This window comes from Lontra canadensis, unplaced genomic scaffold (assembly GCF_010015895.1).
Source record: "Lontra canadensis isolate GAN:19392208 unplaced genomic scaffold, GSC_riverotter_1.0 scaffold98, whole genome shotgun sequence".
NCBI classification, from domain to species: Eukaryota; Metazoa; Chordata; class Mammalia; order Carnivora; family Mustelidae; genus Lontra; species Lontra canadensis.
In genome coordinates this window covers 437,204-459,499 of record NW_022631092.1, presented here as the reverse complement: position 1 = coordinate 459,499, position 22,296 = coordinate 437,204, and the positions used below count along the sequence as shown (strand labels likewise).

At 40.9% G+C, this 22,296-nt stretch overlaps 1 protein-coding gene and 2 non-coding genes across 6 annotated transcripts; 2 read left to right on the top strand and 1 right to left on the bottom strand.

The window, feature by feature from the left end:
- Window positions 1-47: 47 nt before the first annotated feature.
- On the top strand, window positions 48-21,891 carry GSKIP (GSK3B interacting protein). Of its 4 annotated transcripts, none has more exons than XM_032837310.1 (5): window positions 49-150; window positions 10,654-10,714; window positions 12,028-12,180; window positions 16,685-16,943; window positions 20,269-21,891. In XM_032837310.1, exons 4-5 carry the CDS (start codon window positions 16,686-16,688, stop codon window positions 20,422-20,424), a joined length of 414 nt encoding a protein of 137 aa, XP_032693201.1. In that variant the 5' UTR covers window positions 49-150; window positions 10,654-10,714; window positions 12,028-12,180; window position 16,685; the 3' UTR covers window positions 20,425-21,891. The 4 variants fall into 4 exon arrangements, with proteins under 4 accessions (XP_032693203.1, XP_032693201.1, XP_032693204.1 ...); XM_032837311.1 differs by lacking the exon at window positions 49-150 and adding an exon at window positions 479-531; XM_032837312.1 differs by lacking the exon at window positions 12,028-12,180 and having other exon boundaries at window positions 48-150.
- On the top strand, window positions 5,959-6,031 carry TRNAK-UUU. The gene has a single exon. It is a non-coding gene; the product is annotated as a tRNA-Lys (tRNA).
- On the bottom strand, window positions 10,109-10,210 carry LOC116855118. Its single transcript, XR_004380290.1, has one exon. It is a non-coding gene; the product is annotated as a U6 spliceosomal RNA (small nuclear RNA).
- Window positions 21,892-22,296: the final 405 nt, after the last annotated feature.

Below are 22,296 nucleotides of genomic sequence, written 5' to 3'. Positions count from 1 at the left end.
AGAGCTGAGGAGGCGGGGAGAAGGGCCCTGAAGGGAGCGGTTCCGGCTCCGAGGGGGCGGGACGGCGCGAGGGCGGGAGGCGGGACTGCGCCGCGAGTCGGCTCCAGACGCTTCGGGAGGGAGGAAGAGGAGGACGCTGGGCGCTGGGAGGTGAGCGGTCGCCGGGGAGGCGGCGGGCGGGCGGCCGCCGAGAGGGGCGAGGGCAGGGGGTCCTGCGAGCGGGACGCGGCGCAGCGGGCGGGACCGTGGGGGGCGACGGCGGGAGGGGCCCGCTGCCGGGGTTGACAGGGGTCTGGGGGCGCGCCTGGCCTGGGCCGTCCGGTTACCTGGGACCCCAACCCTGGAAACGGGGCTCGGAGCGCCACGGGCCCCGGGCCCCGGGCCCCGGGCGAGGGGCTGCAGGGTCTCTCGGTCCTTCCCGCCGCCGCGCGCCCGCTCCCCCCAGTCTCCCCCGCTCCCCCCAGTCTCCCCCGCCCCGCGTATTGACCGGTGCCCATTGTCAGCAAGTTACTCGTCCCCCGCGTCTTTCAGGTATTGTTTCCAGAGCTTCATCTTCGTCCTGTTTGCCTGGTAGCGGCTTGCAGTTGGCAGAGCGCTTTCTTCGTGCTGGGTGCGCTGCACCGGGCCCCGGGAAACTTGAGTTGTGCAGGCATCTGTGGGCAGGACCGCTTTCCCTGCTCAGTGCCCGAGCCTCCGGACCCCGCGGAAACCTGAGCGAAGTACTTGTGCTGCTCTGGGAATCTGCGCCACCGTATTCCTGCCTTTTAGGGGGCAGCTCCTGCAGAGGCCGAGCCGCCCTTTAACTTGGTCAGCCCCGAAAGGCCTGCGCGCTTGTGTTTGGTGTCCTGGAGGCCAGATGCCCGGGGTTAGAATCCTGACGAGCCGAGCTGGAGGAGGGGGCGAACCTAAGCAGCGCACCGGTGCAGAAGGTTTAATTAGGGATGGGGAGTTAAGACGAGGGTTTCAGGAGATTTTATTGCTTCGAGGGTAACTTCCACCAAGACAGCCCGGAAATGTTGACAGATGGCGAAAGCTCCGGTTCCCCTATTCCACAGCCACTTTCGCATTTGAGCACCAGCGTGCTCTCTGGTGTGTGTAGTTGCTTTGATGGCTGGTCCCCTCGTTCTTGGTGTGTCCTAAGCATTCTCGGGTCACTTCAGTTCCCTTACTCTTGGTTCATTCAGCAGTGTTTGTTAAGGGCCCATCAAATGAAGGTCTCCACAGTTGCGGATGTGGAAAAGGTAGAAAAGAATTCCCGGAGTTTATGTTCTACGGTGAAAAGGCATTTATTTGTTGCCTGCTGTGGTGCCAGACACTGTTCTTGGTGCTGGGGATAGAGCAACGATCGGATTAGGTTCCTGGCCTCACGGAGCTTATATTTTATTGAAGGGAAGAGAAGCAAACAATAATTAAACATATTGTGGACCCTGCGCTGGTAAGTGCTATAGGAAAAAAAGAAAAGCGATATGAAGATAATGGAGAGGGAAGAGATTGTCACTTGTATACAGAGGGATGAAGAAAAGGCCTCTCGTTTAATAAGGTGATGTTTTAGCAGTGTCTTGGAGAGCACTGGGGAGCAAGGGGTGTTGTTTTCCATGGCAGGGGAAAGCAAGGGCAAGGCCCTGTGGCAAGGGCTGCTTGGTGAGTTCAGGGAGCCCCGGGGGGGGGGGGGCATGAAATAAAGAGAAGGAGGAGCTGTGGGGGCTTGGGTGGAGGCAGGTCCTAAAGGGCCTTATAAGGACTTTGGCCTTTTACTCTGGGTAGGTGAATGGGTTGGAGAAAGAAGGGACACAGTCTGGCCTGAGCTTCTATGGGAGCATGTTAACTGCCGTGTGGAGGTGGGAGGACCTAAGGAGAAAAGGTCAGAGCAGTTAGAAATTACTGCCGGAATCCAGGAGCCGAAGGCAGTACCTTAGACTACAGTAGTCGGGGTCAAGACAGTAAGAAGCAGTTAGATTCTAGATACATTTGAAGATGATAAGTAAGACATATTTATGAATAATAATTACAGTTGCCATAAAAGGAGTATAAACAAAGTGATAAAAAGGTGGAACTCATTTGGCAGGGCGTTGGAATAGGCCTTGTGAGGTTTGAACCAGACTTTCGAGAAACAGATGCAATTGACTTCTTTCTTTCCAGTCCAAATGTTAAGTGATTTCCTTTGGAATAGAGGATTGCATTCAGCCTGTCCATGAAATGCCTGAAATTTCAAATTTCAAGAAAGGGAAATAAAAATCGGAAGATTTTTTTTTTTAATAAACATGCTCCCTTTGAGTGTTACCGGTGTTGCCTTGTATGTTTTATGCTCTCTAGGAGAAAGTCAGCATAATTGTTAAGGCTTAGAACCTAGCATTATTATGCTTTTAGCTCAAATAGGGTATGAACTCATCCTAAATCACAGTGCTATTTTTGTGTTTTAGCAGAGTACCATCACAAAATGGAACACCTAGTGGTAAGTGAGGAAGGTGAAGAAACATTGTCAGCCAAACGCTCAGCTGCCAGTTTTTTAAGAATTCTGTAAAAGGCTTTGAAGTGACAGGTTAGAGGCTACAGACCAGAGCAATGCACATTCTTCAGAGAAACCCGTGTTAACGTGTGAAACAAAAGTGGATGACATGCTGTTGGCCTTTTGATACTTGCACTTGAGGTAACAGGATTATGATGTTAGGGCTCCCACATTGCATGGTTCTGGAAGCAGTACAAGAGGGCAGCAGCCACAGGACTTTACGTGATGTAAAAAGCACCAGACTCTGTTAAATCGCGTGAGTTACAAAGTCAGCTCTTCGTTAACCATCTTTTTAATATGTAACAATAAACAGATATTTCTTGAGCTTAGCACCATGCTAAGCACGTTCCATAGGTACTTGTGGTATCCCATTAGGTGATTCTGTGGTTGGCTTCATTTTAGAAAGGAGGAATGTGTGACCAAAGAGGCTCAAGTATCTTGCCCCAAGGCCACAGAGCTGAAATTCTTGGCGGTGTTTGAAACCCTTTAACCACCGCACCTATGGGCTGGCCACTTCTTGTTCTTATTGAGAGGATTTTCCAGACTGTGATATAGGATACAAATAAAAAGTCATCCTGATTAAGATACTGCATTCTAGCCCTCTGCTGACTGTTGGGATGTCGTCTGTAAAGTCAGATTCTCATAGTGAAAGTTGGAAATCTGTATACTGCTCTTGAAATCATTTTATTTTGCCTCTATTCTATTTTTTAAGATTCTATGTATTTGAGAGAGAGAGAGAAAGAGCACGAGTGTAGGGGGAGGGGTCTAGAGGGAGGAGGAGAACCCGACTCCCCACCAAGCAGGGAGCCTTGTACAGGGCTCCATCCCAGGACCCGGAGATTGTGACCTAAGCCAAAGGCAGATTCTTAACAGACTGAGTCACCCAGGTGCCCCTGCTTCTATTCTTTTGTCATGCATATATATAAGCGTTGTCTTCGAGAACAAATCTACAGTATTTTTCAGCTCTTTGATGCAGTAAATTTGTGATGAAACACAACAAAGTCTATTAAATCAAGTAGAGAATGAAGAACTCCGTGATAAATACCTTGGTAATCAGTTCATCAATCCTCCAAAACACTAACGTAGCACAAAAATCATACCCACAGGTGAAGTAAGAGCTGGTTCCTGAGGTGCCTGGGTGGCTCAGTCCGTTAAGCATTTGCCTTTGGCCCAGGTGTTGATCTGCAGTCCTGGGATGGAGTCCTACATGGGGCTCACTGATTGGTAAGGAGGCTGCTTCTCCCTCTCCCTCTGCCTCTTCCCCTGCTTGTGTTCCCTCTCTCTGTCTGTCTGTCTCTCTCTCTCTCTCTCTCTCTCTCGAAAATAAAAAAATCTTAAAAAAAAAAAAAAAAGGAGCTGGTTCCTAAATAATTGATGTATGATGATACCACAACGTTCTGGAAATGTTCTATGAGGTGATGCAGTCTACCAGAATAACTAATAGCACCCAGAAGATATTCCAGTTTTGTTAAGGTGCTGGCAATGGCATATTCCTCAGAACCTGGTAGGGAGCCAATTTAGAGTCAAAATGGAAAGCAGAGAGGTTTTCTATTTTATATCTCTTTAGATATTGATTTATCTTATTTTACATCTAATGTACTTATATTAAATATCGTACCCAATCCTCTGTGTAACCTAGAGGATTACATGGAAACAAAAAACTTAAAACCTGGAGGGTTTTTTTAAGCATTCAGTTTTTTTCTTAGAATCTCATTTACAGTTTCTGGTTTTGAGGGAAGGGTTGTTCACAGAGGTGCAGTATTGCTGCTTATCTACACTTTACAAGCCTTCTCAGATTAATACTGTCTGCATGCTTCTTCGCTGTTAGCTCCCTCCGTAATTGATTTGTTATTGCTCGGTCATGTATATGTGTCTTTGTCATTGTTGGAAGTAGGGTGCAGAGTAATTTTATGTATAAGTGTATAAATGGAAAAAAATACACCATTTTTATTCGAATTACAAATACTATCTATTTGTAATATATGATAATTCTGATTTTAAGTTTTAAAATTTTGATGTAGCCTAGGTGGCTCAGTCAGTTAAGTATCTGTCTTCGGCTTAGGTCATGATCTCAGGGTCCTGGGGTGGAGCCCTGTATCAAATTCCCTACTCGTTGGGGAGCCTGCTTCTCCCTCTCTCTCTGCCTCTCCCCACGCCCCCAGCTCATTCTCTCTTGTTCTTTCTCTCTCTCTCTCAAATAGTCTTTTTTTATTTTTTTAAAAAATAAATAAAATTAGTTTCAAAATACAAAATTTCATAATTTCATAATTACATAATTTCAAAAGAGCTACTGAAAACAGATTAAATGTATGTTAACAGAAAATAAGGATTAAACTAGCTTTAGCTTTGGCCAATTTCTAAATGTTGCTAATTATAATTAATCAACTTGATTCATCTTTACTTTCAAAACTCTTGTTTGAGAAGCAGATAAATTCAGATCTCTCATCCCACTTGAAACTGAAGCTGCTTTAACTATCTCAGTAGCTTGGCTTCTTTAAGAAGAATGTTCTCCTCTATACCTTGTACTTTCCAGTATTTCACATTTTCTTTTTTTTTTTTTAAGATTTTTATTTATTTATTGACAGAGATCACAAGTAGGCAGAGAGACAGGCAGAGAGAGAGGAAGGGAAGCAGGCTCCCTGCTGAGCAGAGAACCTGATGCAGGGCTCCATCCCAGGACCCTGAGATCATGACCTGAGCCAGAGGCAGAGCCACCCAAGTGCCCCCAGAATATCACATTTTCAAAAGATTCTTCTTGTCTTATTGCAAACATAGTACATTTTCTTTTACCATAGAAGAGTTAGAATATTAAGAAAAAAAAAAAGTTAGAATATAAACAATTAAGAGATAGGGAATAAAAGACTTAGTAATCAATATCTTGATAACCAGTTTCATGAATCCTCCAAAAACACTGACCACAGCCCCCTAAATCATACCAAGAGTTGGAGTAAGAGCTATTAATAATTACCTTAACTTTTTACAAAAAAATCATACTAACTGAAGTTGGAAGAAGTATAAAGACTTAGGTCTAACTCAGTATTAACCTGCTACCCTTCTACTAGCTTCCACCTCTGCTCATTAACGTCATACCCCCAGACCCAATGCCTGGAATTTTAAGCTTTTTGAGTTAATTTCTTAGGGAAGAGCAGTACTTCTTTTACTTTTCACTCAAATATTTTTATCAGAGGCAAGGGAAACCCTAGGGGTATAGAGGCATAACCTGAAGAGGGCATGGCTTAACACCTCCATTTGCTTTAAAATTCTGGCAGTTTTGCATCATACTTCAGACTATTGTTACTATAACAGTGATGTGTATTTGGGGGGAATGTCTGCAGTGTTTATCCTAGATTTTGTATGCCCCTTGTTACAAGGCCAAGTACCACAGATTGAGAAGCAGAGAGTTCAAGTTTTTTCTTCGGTTTATTCATTCAGAAAATACTCAGTGAAGGGGCACCTGGCTGGCTCAGTTGGTAGAGCATGTGACTTTTAATCTCAGGGTGGTGAGTTCAAGCCCCACGTTGGGTATAGATTATAAATAAATAAACTTAAAAATATATGTATTCAGTGAAGACCTGCCTTATGTGTGACCCTGTGCTGGTAATGTATCACAGGCCCTGATTTACAATGAAGTATGAAAACCTACAGCAGTACTAATGCAAAGGAAGAAGAATATCGTGATTAACTCTTTCTTGAGATCAGATAAAGAATCCTGAAATAAATGTATCTGAGCTGAATTTTGAAGACTAAAAGTCTGAAAGTACAGCTGAACTTTGAACAACGCAGGCACCAACTCCCATGCAGTTGAAAATCCAAGTGTGACTTATTTTTTTCAGGTACAACTTTGGACTCCCCAAACCCTTTTAACTAATCGCCTGCTGTTGATTGGAAGCTTTATCATTTACATGAACAGCCAGTTAACACATATTTTGTATGTTACGTGCATTGTACACTATATTCTTAACAAAAGAAGATGTTATTAAGAAAATTGTAAGGAAGAGGGTACCAGGGCAGCACAGTCGGTTAAGCCTTCAACTCTTGGTTTTGGCTCACGTGGTGATCTCAGGGTGATGAGATTGGGCCCTTTGTAGGCCTCTCCTCAGGACAGGGTCTACCCAAGACTCTCCCTTTGCCTCTCCTCCCAACCATGTGCGAATTCTTTCTAAAATAAAAGAATCCTTTTTAAAAAAAATTATGAGAAAATACATTTATAGTACAATACTGTATTTATTGAAAAAATTTGCATATAAGTGGAACTATGCTATTCAAACCCATTTTGTTCAAGGGTCACCTGTAATGTCAAAGTACAATTTTTTTTTTAAGTTAGAAACATGGGTCTTATACAAACATAGTAAGCATATGTCAAAAATGTGTTTAACTCTATGGGATGAATAAGTCGTAAGAACAAAAGGCACACCTAAGGAATATGGTTAGTGATGTTGTAATAGCGATGTAAAAGGACAGATGGTAGCTACACTTGTGAACACGGCATAATGTATGAACTTGTCAAATCACTAAGTTGTACACCTGAAACTAATTTAACATTGTGTGTCAACTATACTCAGAATTTTTAAGAATATGTTTAGCCCATTACTGAAGGAACTAGTAAGGTGGTAAAGCCAATCCAGAGTAATAGGGGAGAGGAGTACCTTGGCTGCCTTGGTCAGTGGAGTATGCAACTCTTGATCTCAGGGTCGTGAGTTTAAAAGTAATATGGGAGAGCCCAAAAATCACTGAAAGAAAAACTGATGAAATGAAATACGATTGCAAAGTTAGCTCGAAACTGGTTACTGGGATGTGCACTCCCGGCAAAAACTGAGGGACAGGGCCCAGATTTACCCTTTCACCTAAAACAGTGGGCAGAAATACATGGGGAGAAAAAGCCTTTAAGACTTTGAGCATCCGACTGAAGGACACTGATCTCTGAGAGACAAGATACAAATGAGGTAAGCCCGTTGCCTGAGCTTACTCCCTGGAGAAAATTTGCAGGCATGGCACTGGGAGAAGAAACCCAGGTAGAGCGTAGTAACCCCCCTGAGTTGAATATATGGAGCTAGGAGTTCGGGAAGCCCAAGTCAGCTAAGACAGAGCACTAGAAATTAGAGAGCTTCACAGAAAACAAGAGCTGTGGAAATACACAGAAGATCCTCCTACAGCCTGCAGCCGAATACTGATCAACACATAGGTGTGAGGAAACTACCCAAAAAAATTAGAGGAATTTTCAGAGCTCAAACAGTTATGTTCCTGTTCCTGTCACCAAAAATAGAAAACCCTGATAATCCTTAGGACATCAAAATAATCAGAATGGTCTTTGACTCCATAGTGGGTCAAAATTAACCAGAAACTAAATGTAGCTTTGATACTACCTTAAAAAGTCTAAAAGCAAGACCCAAAAAGATCAAGCGGTTTCCAGATAGCTATATCCCAGAAGAATGCTTAGTGATACTTAGAGGAATATTAAAATAGCCAGGACTGTACATGGTAAAAACAAAAAAAAAAAAAACAAAAAAACACATTGTCTGGCATCCGACCAAAAATCACCAGGCATACAAAGGAGCAGTATACCTTCACAGTAACAAAAATCTGTAAATTGAAAATCACCCAGAAGTAACCATGAAATTAGTAGACAAGGACATTAAAACGTCATTTCCCGTGTTGAAAGATCTTGAGAAAAGACTGAGCAAATTAAGTAGAGATGTGGAAAATAATGTTTTTTAAAAAGAAGAGATGAGGGGCCTGGATGGCGCAGTGGGTTAAAGCCTCTGCCTTCTGCTCAGGTCATGATCCCAGGGTCCTGGGATCGAGTCCCACATCGGGCTTTATGCTTAGCAGGAAGCCTGCTTCCTCCTCTCTTGTCTGTCTGCTTGTGATCTCTGTCTGTAAAATAAATAAATAAAATCTTTAAAAAATATATTTAAAAAATAAATAAATAAAAAGGAGATGACACTGTAGAAGATAAGATTAGTAATTTTTGAAGACATAGCACTAGAAGCTATTCAAAGTGAAACACAAAGAGAAGAGAGACTAAAAACATGAAATGAAAAGTAGGACGGGGTGCCTTGGTGGCTCAATCATTACGCATCTGCCTTGGGCTCAGATCATGATCCCAGGGTCCTGGGATCAAGCCCTGCATTGGGCTCCCTGCTCCATGGGAAGCCTGCTTCTCCCTCTCCTACTCCCCCTGCTTGTGTTCCCTCTCTCACTGTGTCTCTCTGTCAAATAATATAATCTTTAAAAAAAAAAAAAAAGTAGGACAACTTCATTTAGACTAATATTCATGAAATTTGAGTCCCCAAAGAGAGGAGGGACACATCAATATTTGAAGAAACAATGGCAAAAAGTTTTCCAAATTTGTTAAAAACAATAAAAACCCAAAGATGTAAGAGACTCCATGAACCCCAAGCAAAAGAAATCAGGAAAACTACATCCAGAGGAACAAAGATAACAATGACATCAGATTTCTCATGGGAAATAAAGTAAGCAAAATAATATCAGAGAGACAACTTCAAAATCTTGAAAGGGGGAGGGGGGAACTGTCAACCCAGGACTCTATACCCAGCAAAAATATCTTTCAGAACTGAAGGTGAAAGGAAGACTTCTTTAGATATTCACAGGCTGAAAGAATTCATTAACAGCAGGCCTGTACTGTAGGAAATGTTAAAGGAAATACATCAGGCAGAGGAATATGATACCAATCATAGATGCAAATGTAAATAAACACAAAGGAACGCAGGCACCAGAAATAATAATTATGTGGTTAAATATAAAATACTTTTTTAAATATTTCTTTTTTAAAGGTTTTATTTTTCAGAGAGAGCAAACACAAGTAGGGGGCGCAGCAAGCAGAGAGAGAGGCAGGCTCCCTGCTGAGGAAGGAACCCAAAGCGGTACTCAGTCTCAGGACCCTGGGATCATAACCTGAATAGAAGGCAGTCACTTAACCAACTGAGCCAGCAGGCGTCCCCAAATACTTCTTTCTTATTACCTAAATTACTGAAAAATTGTTTAAAACAAAAGTTGTTATGAAGTTTCTAACATGTAGAATTAAAATATGACAAAAATAGCAAAAAGGCTATGTAGTACACTCTTGTAAGGTTCTTATGCTGTACATAAGGGGTATAATACCATTAAGGTTGAAGGTAGACTGTGATAAATTAAAGACGTATAGTATGAACTAAAGTAACCAATAAAAACATGCAACAAAAAGTTCATAAGCCACCAAAGGGCGTAAAATAGAACTCTAAGAAGTGGTCAGTCCAAAAGTAGGCAGAAAAATAAGGAAAAGGGAAGAGAATACAGATGGCACAAGTAGAAAACAGCAAAATAGATAGTAACCACATCAATAATTATGGTTGTCATACTAAATACAAGTGGTCTAAACACTATGATTAAAAGGTAGGATTGCCAGATTGGATAAAAAAGCAGGACCAAACTATATGCTGCCTAAAGGAAACCTACTTTAGATATGAAGATTGTTGCTGTTACCATTTACAAAGAGGTTGAAAGAGGCTATTCTATCCAAAGCAAATTCTCCTGTCTGGGTTAGCAGCACACTTCAGACCGGGCCATCTGTATCATTCCTCTCCTAACATTGTCCTTGCATTCAACTAGTTAGGCTACTAGTCTCCTTAGAATTCCTTGCGCAGGGGCCATGCTAATCTTCTCTGTATCGTCCCAATTTTAGTATATGGGCTCAGTTGGTTAAGCAGCTGCCTTCGGCTCAGGTCATGATCCTGGCGTCCTGGGATCGAGTCCCGCGTCGGGCTCCTTGCTCTGCGGGGAGCCTGCTTCTCCCTCTGCCTCTGCCTGCCATTCTGTCTGCCTGTGCTCACTCTCTCTCTCTCTCTCTCTCTCTCATAAATAAATAAAATCTTTAAAAAAAAAAAAAAAACTAGAAAGAATTCCTGCCACACCCCATGCAGACTCTTCCTTAAAATGCTTTGTTGCCTATGGAAAATTCTTCACAACTCTCGAGTCCTTTCTGCTTTATCCATAACTTCACCTGTGCTCATTCAAAACCAGTTTTGACTGACCTGTTCCATGAGTCAAAGTGAAGCCCCATCATAATTGACAATTATGTCATAGATCACAGAACGTCAGAGCTCTAGCGAACAGTAAAGAATTTACTGTCTATTCCCCTTATTTTATAGGTGAGAAAACCATGAGTCCAGTGAGGTTACATGGCCAGCCCAGGTTCATACAAGTTCAGTGGTAAGTTTGTAGTAGGACCAAGACATACCATTTTCTCTAATTACCTGCCACTCACAATTAAGTACATTTCTTAGGTTATAATTAGGATGCATGTGCATAATGTTAATATTTACATACGTATTTCTTGTGCTTGTCTTATTTCCCAAATTAAGCTATAATACCAGTAGACATCTTTTTTTTTTTTTAAGATTTCTTTATTTTAGAGAGAGTGCAAGGGAGAGGGAGAGAGCAGCTCAAGCATACTCGCCATTGAGTGCAGAAACCAATGCACGGCTCAATCCCAGGACCCTGAGATCGTGACCTGAGCTGAAATCAAGAGCCACACATTCAACGAACTGAGTCACCCAGGTGCCCCACCGGTAGACATCTTTATTTAGTATTCTAATGCTTAGAGAAATGCTGGATATATAGGTGCACAGTGGGATATATTTGATAATTACGATATATGATAATAAACTTAGAGTCTAAATTGACAAGATCACAAAACATAAGAAGTAATTCATTACTTTCTACCATTTAAAACAAGATGGTTAATTCCCCTCCATAGAGTATCTAAGATTCAAAATATTTTTTCTAGGGGCGCCTGGATAGCTCAGTTAGTTGTGCTTCTGCCTTTGGCGTAGGTCATGATCATGGGTCCTGGAATCGAGAGCCACATCAGGCTCCCTGCTCAACGGGGAGCCTGCTTCTCCTTCTGCCCCTCCCCACCTCTGTCCTCTCCTCTCCTTCTCCCTGTCTCAAGTAAATGAAATCTTTCAAAAGAAATTTTTCTTCTAACATGTATTTCCAAATCTTGCTACTCCTATATAAAATAAGTTTAATTTAGTATCTTTATATCTACTGGATTTTTTTCAATTGTAATAAAAACTCAGTTCCTTATCATAGTATCCACAAACATGTATACCCATGCTGTCTGATACAGGAGCCATTACCTATTTAAACTTAGATGAATGAAAAATTAAATGAAATTTGGATTTCAGTTCCTCAGTCACTATAACCAGGAGCTGGTAGCTACTGTCTTGCATAGCACTGATAAAGAATGTTTCCGTCGGGGCACCTGGGTGGCTCTATGGGTTAAAGCCTCTGCCTTCGGCTCAGGTCATGATCCCAGGGTCCTGGGATCGAACCCCGTGTCGGGCTCTCTGCTCCGCCGGCAGCCTGCTTCCTCCCCTCTCTCTGCCTGCCTCTCTGCCTACTTGTGATCTCTCTCTCTGTGTCAAATAATTCTTAAAAAAAAAAGAATGTTTCCATCATTGCACAAAGTTCTGTTGGTCTAGAATTTGTTACATAATGATAAATTGTTTTTCCTGCAGAAAGGGAAACCAAGGATTTTTACCAGATTCATACTGATGAGAGAGCCATCTGGTAACCAGATTCTAATGTGTCAAGAGTAATTCTAGTAGTGTCCCTTCACCGAGATGGGCGCCCATTTCCTCAGCCTCTCTGGTCCAGGCCTCCACAGTCAGGTATACAAGATAATGCATTGAGAAATAAAAGAAAATAAGTTTATAGTTCATATTTTATCTTCTGTTTAAATTCATATTTATGTGTTTTTAATATTTTAATTGTAGACTATGTATGTGAATAAATATATCATGAGGTACCTGCTCACAGTATCTAGTTACTGGGATGCATTATCAGAAATGTAGAAACGATTTCTTTAGTGTCCCATTGATAAAGCCACTCCGTTGCTCTGTGGTCTACTGCCGTGGCTCCAGCGCTGTCCCCACCGGCTGCCTTCGTGTTTGGTGGTGCCTTCATGGCTCTGTGTTCAGTCTCCTCAAGAGAGGATCTCAGTGGACAGGCCAGTCACTTTAGGACCTTGGACAGGTGTATCCTGGATTGTCCAGGTCGGCCCAATGCAAGCACAAGGGTCCTTGTAAAAGGGGGTGTCTGTGTCAAGAGTCAGGGGAAAAAAAAAAAAAAGGTGTTCCACAGAACCAGAGAGTGTAGTGATGTGCTTCGAAGGTGGGGACGTAAGGGACCATGAGCCAAGGATTAAATTACAGTTACAGTCGGCTTCTAGAAGCTAGCAAAGGCAAAGAAACAGATTCTCCTCTGAAGGCTCCAGAAGTAATGCAGCCTGCTCCTGCCTGGATTCTCGATTTTTTTTTTTTTTTTAACCTCCAGAATGATAAGGAAATGAATTTGTGTTGTTTTAAGCCACAGGGCTTGTGGTCATTTGTTACAGCAGCAGCAGGAAACTACGAGACACGTACTAACTGATACTCACATTCTGCAGCACTTTGGTTAAGCACGTTCAGCAGGACAGGCACAAAAATGTCAGAGCTCCATTTTTCAGATCGCTTTTATAAAGCTGTTGAAGAGCTAGATCAGTCACTACTTCTCATTTGGGGTAGAGGCTTCTGAATCCATTAGGATGCTTTCAGTTGCCAGTAAAAGAATGGGGATTTGTTGGATTCAGTAACTGAAAAATGTAAAAGTTAGGCAGCCATCGGGAGTCTGGCTCCGGTTCCCTGTGAATCTCTTGGCTCTGTTCTTTCCCACCATCAGCATCATCCTTGAACTAGTTTCCCCGTCTCAGGATGGCTTCCAGGAACAACTGGGGCTGTGTGCTCAAACTTCTGTGGCCTGGGGTGACTAGGAAGAATTCATGTGTTGAGGACGACAGTCTTTAGCCAGGACCGGGGTCAATCTCACTCATGTTATTTCGTTACTTTATTTAGTAAGTAAAGCAACGGAGTGGCTTTATCAATGGGACACTAAAGAAATCGTTTCCACATTTCTGATAATGCATCCCAGTAACTAAAGATACTGTGAGCAGGTACCTCATGATATATTTATTCACATACATAGTCTACAATTAAAATATTAAAAACACATAAATATGAATTTAAACAGAAGATAAAATATGAACTATAAACTTAAGTTTATGACTCCCCTAAGAAAATCTGGGTGCTATTAGGAAAGCAAAAGGGTATTGATAATAATCAAGAGCCTGTTGTAATGGATAAAAGATAAATTATAAGATCTTGAAGTAATAACCAGTGTAAAATATTATTAATTTGCGTAGTGCTCTAATACTGAAATACGTCCTTTTCCTGTGTATGTATCATTGCCAGAAGCTCTGAATGTCTTTTTTTAATGTATCATATAAAGACTTTGTTTGTTTTTTGTTTTTTGAGAAAGAGCAAGTGAGCAGGGCATGGGTGGCCACAGGGGACAGGGGGAGGAGAATCCCAAACAGCCTCCATGCCCCGCGCAGAGCCCAATACAGGGCTGGATCTCACGACCCTGAGGTCAGGACCTGAGCCAGAATCAAGAGACAGACGCTCAACTGATTGCACCACCCAGGTGCCCCAAGACATTTTAGAAAAAATCTGAAAGTTTGCAGTTAGGAAAGTTGTCTCTTTTTTGCCCATTGGTGCTAATTATTACATAGCAACAGCTTGATGACCTACTTTCCTGACCTGTGAGGGTTTCTTCCATTCTGATGTCGGATTCCTCGTCTTTCTCCATCATTAAGGTCCTAATTGCAGTGAATTACACTTTTGCCTTAAAAGCTTGTCAACAAGCTTTTTCATATAAACATCTTTTTTATGTAATGATTATTATTTCTGAAATCCATAATTGAGGTACTTGATCACTTAAGGAAAACAAAGATGTTCACTATTCATGCTGTTAAGAGACTTAAAATGGACAGTTCCATTTCAAAATCTTCAAAACTGACTCTGTGAAAAAATAAAAATGGGCTCTTTTCTTATACATAAAATCATGTATAATATTAAGGTACATAATGATTTTTAGGGTAAGGTAGAAATTTTTAGAAAAACAGGTGTTTTCACTTTCATATATATAAGTCAGTATTAGGTTCCAGTTATCTGACAGATTGCTCCAGCCATAATTGATAAATTTGTAATCAACTTGCCAGTAGTGAGTGACTCATTCTGTTAAGTACCATGGAAGACAAGGTAAAGGAGCCTTAAAACATATCCTTAGTTGGAATAGGATTGGAGGAATTTATTCCTAGTACATTTGCTATGCAGTTTTTTGAAATGGCTTGACATAGTTTATCATGAACTGCCTTGAGCAAATAGTTTGCCTTTAATGATGGCAAATGATGTGCAGCTACAGGAACTCTAACTCCTCAAGATTTTTGTGAATAATTCTAGAGCAGCGTCTACACAGTAGAATTCTCTAAACTCTAAAAATATGCAGCAAAATCTCCCAGAGATTTTGATTCACTTTCTCTGAGGTGGGGTCAGTGGCCAAGGTAAAAATCACTAATGTAGAGGATTTTTAATTTTACAAATAGAGCACAAGTCAGTAACTGTAGAAAAAGAGATGGAATTTTTAAGATAATAGAGAAATTATATAAATGCTCATACCAAGTTGAAGAGTCCTACTACATTCAGGACAACGGATGCTTAATCCAGTTCAAAGAAATGAAATCTTAACTTTGAAAGCCTGCAGCTAAAAAGAAACCATATTTTCTTCTGAAAAAGCCTCCATTCCAGTGCAATTTGACATTCATTTACTTTTCTCATTCATACATTTTGAATTTTAACAGTATTCACTGCTACCCCAGTTACAGAAGAGAAGCTAGAACTCCATAGCAACCTGGCAGGAATGTTGGATTGAGTTAGCCTGAGAAATAATGTTTTTCAAATTATAATATTTGGATCAGTTCAGAGAAGTGGTAAAAACATGAGTTAGTCATTCAATAAATGGTGTTAGGCCATCCATTTCAAAATTAAAGCTACACAAACTAAATTCCAGGTGGATCAGAAAGTTAACTATACAGGGAATAAGAACTCAGAAGATAAGAGGTTTTTAAAATATACTCAATCATGAGGTGCCTGGGTGGCTCAGTGGGTTAAAGCCTCTGCCTTCAGCTCAGGTCATGATCCCAGAGTCCTGGGATCAAGCCCCACATCGGGCTTTCTGCTTCACGGGAAGCCTGCTTCCTCCTCTCTCTCTCTGCCTGCCTCTCTGCCTACTTGTGATCTCTGTCTGTCAAATAAATAAATAAAAATCTTTTTAATAAATTAATTAATTAAATTAAAATAAAATATAATCAATCATAGAGTGGGGAAGGCCTTCGTAAGCAAAACCCCAAATCCAGAGGTCATAAAAGGAGCTACTGAGAAGTCATGTACTATAGGTAAAGGTTTGAATTCTGATTTAATGATCTGAGTTCAATTCTGCTTCTGTTTTTTACAGCTCTATGATCTTGGAACTTAAGAATACCCTATAAATATCAAAAAGATGTTTAATCAAAGAAATGCATGTTCAAACAGTGAGGCATCATTCTTTACCTCTCAAATTGGCAAATATTAAGGATTGTAAAGAGGGTAATGAGAAAGTGTAGTCGCTCATATTTCTATTCATGGAGGATAAATCAGTACAGCCTTTTTTTGAAGGTGAATCAGCAGTATCTGTTGAAAGTTAAAATGAGCATACACTTTGACTCAGCAATTCCAATTTTAAATATTTATCCTAGAAAAAACAGTTACACATTAAAAAGAAGTATGAGGATGTCTGGGTGGCTCCATCAGTTAGGCATCTGCTTTCAGCTCAGTCATGATCCTAGGGTCCTAGGATCGATTCCCCACCTCGGGCTCTCTGCTCAGCGGGGAGTCTCCTTCTCTCTCTCCCTCTCCCTCTGCCTGCAGCTCCCCCTGCTTGTGCTCTCAAATCAATTTGTGTGTCAAGTCAATAAAATCTTTTTTAAAAAATGAAGTATGTACTAAGATTTTTACTGAGGCATTGTTATTAGGAATTAGTATCACTGTGGGAATTAACCTTTGGGGGAGGAGTGGAAAATACAGACATTTTTTTGAAAATCTGTACACATCTGTGAAAAACAATTGCAGTGGTTTTAGACGATATTTTTTGTAAAAGTTGCTAGCGAGTTAATGTTTTCTATTAAGGCATAGCTCCTTTTAATCACTAATATTTGGAATGTCTCTTTATAAGCATGTTTTATATCTGTCCACTCCTTTACAGAATGGAAACAGACTGTAATCCCATGGAGCTGAGCAGTATGTCCGGGTTTGAAGAAGATGCAGATCTTAATGGTTTTGAAGAAACTGATATGAAAGACATGAAGCTAGAAGCCGAAGCAGTTGTGAATGATGTCCTCTTTGCTGTTAACAACATGTTTGTCTCAAAAAACCTGCGCTGTGCTGATGATGTGGCCTATATCAATGTGGAAACAAGAGAGAGGAACAGATACTGCCTGGAGCTCACTGAAGCAGGGCTAAGGGTAAGTTTCTTTTCTTTTTAGAAGGAAAAAAAAATTGTTTTATTGCTCTCTCTACCACTTTAGGGGGCAGGGGACAGGAAGCATGTTGACTGAGAGCGCAGTTAACTGAGAACGCAACACTCAGCAGCTCCAAAATTTTTTTTAAGAATTATTTATTTTTAGAGAGAAAGAGCGGGGTTGGGGGGTGCAGAGGCTGAGCACAGAGCCTGACGAAGGGCTCAATCTCAAAACCCTGAGATCACGACCTGAGCCAAAACCAAGAGGCAGACACTCATCTGAATGCACCTTCCAGGCACCCCAGCTCCAAGATTTTTATAAGGAGAACTTTTTTCCCTAGGAATTCTTACTAATTCTAACATCTTTTGGTCAACATAGGGAAATTATATCTTTTGAAAAAGAAAAAACTTTGGGGTGCCTGGGTGGCTCAGTGGGTTAAGCCGCTGCCTTCGGCTCAGGTCGTGATCTCAGAATCCTGGGATCGAGCCCCGCATCGGGCTCTTTGCTCAGCGGGGAGCCTGCTTCCTCCTCTCTCTCTCTGCCTGCCTCTGCCTGCTTGTGATTTCTCTGTCAAATAAATAAATAAAATCTTTTAAAAAAAAAAAAAAGAAAAAAAAATTTGGTTTGCAGTGTTATTTTGTTTTGATCATCACCCCCCCAAATGAATTTCTTGTCTATAGCTAAATATGTCTCCTAAAATGAGGTATTCTGTGTGCTGGGTGAGTTTTGCAATCATTGTGTTGAGAGGATCTTTTCCCACCTTTATAAAATGTGTCTCCTACTAAAACAGCACCCCAGACCGCACTGTTCTCTAGCTGTTGGTCAGAACAAAGTCACAGCAGAATTCTCCGCCTCCGCATTTGCAAGTGTCTTTTCCTACCTGTGAGCTTTTCTAGGCAGATTCACCTCTCTGTCTCTTTGAATCAGAATCCTCACTTGGGAATAGTAGAAAGCCCTACCCAAGAGCCGCTTAACATTTAAAACAACAAAACTCACTGAGGCGCCTGGGTGGTGCCTCAGTGGAACATGCGACTCCTAATCTCAGTGTTGTAGGCTTGAGCCCCACTTTGGATGTAGTGATTGCTTGAAAATAAAATCTTTAGGATGCCTGGGTGGCTCAGTCGGTTAAGCCACTGCCTTCAGCTCAGGTCATGATCCCAAGGGTCCTGGGATCAAGTCCCATGTCCGGCTCCTTGCTCAGCGGGGAGCCTGCTTCACTCTCTGCCTCTGCCTGCCTCTCTGCCTGCTGTGCTCGCTCACTCGCTCGCTCTCTCACACACACAAAGTGTTAGAAGAAAATAAAATCTGTAAAAAATATTAAATAAGACAACAAGACTCGCTGTTAGGAAAATTTTTGATCTCAACAAAGGAATAGATGTTAGAAATCCCAAAACTTAGTTTGACTTTAATACTTAGCAATCTTGATCGAAGGTCTCTGACGTTTCTGTTTTCTATACCTAAGAGTAGGCCCACGAAGTTGTGCCATATCATAAGGTAAGGGGCAAGGCCTAAGCAAGTAAGAATGTCATACAATATTAAACAATACACAGACATATTTTTATTTCACTAGATTCGCTTTGCTCAAAATTACACAAACCAGGTGTCCTGTGTATTCATTGACAGGCAGTCACTGCCACTGAAGTAGCTTGCAAGGCGGAGGCGAGCCCCTTCAGTATTTCCAGTCCCCTTGTAACTGCCACGTCCGTCCGTAGTCCTTAGCTTTGGGAGTAGTACTTGGATGAACTAATCTTCGTGCTCTCCTTCCTAAATCCCTAAACTTGTGCTAAAAGCATGTATTCTGTAGAAGTAGATCTTAAACAGAAATAGGCAAATCAAAAGTAGAGATAAATGACCCCGCATATATTAATTCAGTCTTGCATTGGTTAATTCTGAGATGACTGTGGGAAGGAAGGGTTCTGATCAGAGTCAAAAGCCTAACATGGGAATTTGAGTGATGTTGGGTAAGTCATTCAAACTCTGAGTCCCTGCTTCTTTATCTATAGCCTAAAGATTGTGGGGGGGGGGGGGGAGAAAACTGAAAAGGATTTGGGGAAAGCTTATATGAATAGTTTGCAGAAACATCTAGATCCCTTAAGAACCTGGCATGTAGGTATCCAGTATTTGTTTTTGCAGTCTTATTCAGTTAACTTTTAATTGAACAACTATCCTGGGTCAGGAATTGGAAATCAAACCATGAGCCCTGTCCAGTAGGAGACTGCAGACTAGCAGGGAAAAGAGGGGCAGATAGAATTGGAATGCACAAAGAAAGTGTGGCGGCACAGCGTGATTCTGAAGAGGAATGACTCATGGTCCTGATTCATCTACCTCTGCTTGTCATTTAAAACAAAACAACAGGGGCACCTGGGTGGCTCAGTGGGATAAGCCTCTGCCTTCAGCTCAGGTCATGATCTCGGGGTCCTGGGATCGAGCCCCGCATTGGGCTCTCTGCTCAGCAGGGACCCTGCTTCCCCCCCTCTCTCTCTGCCTGCCTCTCTGCCTACTTGTGATCTCTGTTGTCTGTGAAATAAATGAATGAATGAATGAATATTTATATAAGAAAATAAAATAAAACAACACCACTTCTAACAAACTTGCATCTTCTTGGATAGGTGGCTTGGTTGGATGTCATTAAAAAATGAGAGTTTACATAGGGAATGCACTAGCTTTAGTCAAATCAACAAAAAACTAAACTGATTTTGCCCTAACACTGTGCAGGTGAACCAGGAGAGATCTTGCTAGGGACAAAAGCTTTCACTGTGTATAAAGAAAACACACACACACACAGACACACACAGAACAGCATGCCCTTTACTCTCAAGAGTTGAGCATTTCTTTCCTTGTCAGATAAGTGATTTGTTAGTAATGTTAAATTAGTAATGTAACCAATTGTAAAGCAGGATTGAAACTATAAACTGTTTTTAGAACTTTTTATGAAAGAGTTTAAATAATGAAAAAAATATGGACTGATAATATATTATCTGTTCTGGTGCCTTGTTACAATTGATCCTCAGTAGGTATGGGATTAAACAGAAGCGTGTTTCATTCTATGAAAAAGAAATACTAGTTCTTTGTGGCTTTTTACATTCCTTCTGACATTCCTTTTTGGTAAGGAGCAGGTAAACTGAACCTTTTACATTTTGAGGAAAAAATGATAAGGCATTTTGCTGGTGATGTTCCTGTATGTTTACGATTGCTTAGAAGTGTGCGTAGTTTAACTGTTGATTGAGAAACCGTGTCATTAAGGAATGGCTCCAGTACACCAGTGGTTTTTGTTTTCTGTACCAAGTTAAAGCTAGTTGTTGGATTCACTGTTGCATTTATCTTGTAGGTGGTGGGTTATGCTTTTGACCAAGTGGATGGTCACTTACGCACTCCTTACCATGAAACCGTCTACTCGCTGCTGGATACACTCAGCCCTGCCTACCGGGAAGCATTTGGAAACGCACTCCTTCAAAGACTGGAAGCTTTGAAGAGGGATGGATAGTCGTGACTATGCTTCTTCCTTCTAGAGGGGGCTGCTGCTGGTACAAAATGTTGGCATAAAGCTTGAAATACTTGCATATGGTCATAGTAGAAAATGCAGCTTTGGTTTTATGTCCATTTCTTGCTTCAAGTTTAGGCTTCTGACCCAGAACATTACTGATGATTGAGTTGTCTGCATTTCAAAAACCTAATCAGTATTTCATTCTGCTATTACAGGAATTTGAGGCTGCCAGCACTCTCTCTTACATAGGAAATTCTAGATTTGCACAGTAATATACAGGAATTAAAATGACCTAACTTCAAACTTGGATTCAGCTTGCTAAATCAGGGGTTTACTACTAGCTTGGACTGACTTTGTAGTAATTATTTTGCTACTAGCCTTATTGGAAACAAATTATCGACTAGTTTCCCCTGCACAAATTTTGAAATTCACTGCTACACTTAATCTATTTATATTACTAATATGAACTGATAAAGATGAATTAATTCTATATATTACTTAGCTAGTATTAAATGGAAAACAGGTACTGAAATAATAGTTCTGTGTTCCTCATTTGCAACAGCCAGCCAACTAAGAGGACAAACCGTTAGCAAATGAATGTAATAATTACTTGTTTCCAAGATATTTAAGCACATAAGCAAATACAGAAACAGGCTCCACTTTTCCTAACGAAAAGCATCTTCAGTGTGTGTGTGTGATTTAAGAGGAAGACGATTCTGATTTCCTAGAAAACAGTATTTTGGCCTGTGTTGATTCTTATTATGAATGTTTGTTTACATAATGTACAGTATATATTCAGAAAGTATTTTTGCTTCAATGTTTCCTTTCTATAATGTGCTTTGGTATTCCCATAGCGACCCTCCTTCCCCAACAGATGCACAGTGTTCTGTCTCGATGCTAACTCTGCAATGTAATATGCATGCATTGTATGGGTTTGAAACCAAAGGATGAATGAAGCATTCAGAGACTTAATATTTGAAAAAGGGAGACTCTGTTTTTATATTTTATTACAGGTACTAATATTTATAAAAATGAATTGTACCATGCTGCTACATGTTTTCAAGTACATATTGAATACTGAGGATTGGGGAGTCGATTTTTTAGTAGTAATCTAAAGAAGCAGCTGTAGAAATGTTGAAGTAAAATTCAGCATCGAGACACACCTTCATAGTTTGTCATTTGCAGACTTTTTTTTAATCATTATTAAGTAATAGGTACTTCTAGGCTCTGAAGATCATGTAGACCAGATTGAGGTTGGGTTTGGGTCAATATTCGCTGTCGGAGTTCATCGGGATGCTTTAACTATGTTCGGTAAATGCATGTCCATTCACAGCTTTATTTTCAGATGCTAACTGTTTGGGCAGTGAAGTCAACCTGCAGGTCAGATTTTCTCACGCTTAATCTCAGGCGAAATAAATGTAAAGGATATTTGTAAAGTTTGAATAAAATTCTGTTGACTTATTTCGAGTTAAGTATGAAGAAAAATGATTGTATGCTCAAAATTGACATTGTTCATTTTGTGATAAATGACTGGTTCCAGGAGTTTCCACGTCCATTTTTTAATTCCGTGCGGTTACATTTTGCTGTGAAGTGATCTGCTCTTTCTACCATTATGAAAGAGAAGCAGGGAGAGAAGACATTAATAAAACTATACAGATACTAAAACTTCCATTTCATCTACCTTGTTTAAAGAATTTAATCAGATAAATTAAGCCTTGGTTTCAGCTCCTAAAGGGGAAAAAAGGAAAAGCCTCTAAACAAGTAACTCTTACAAATCAGTAAGAAAACAAGAACAATGGGCATATAATACGAGTAAACAACTCAAAAAAATATATAGATGTCCAGTAACCACTTCAAAGATACACAGCCTGA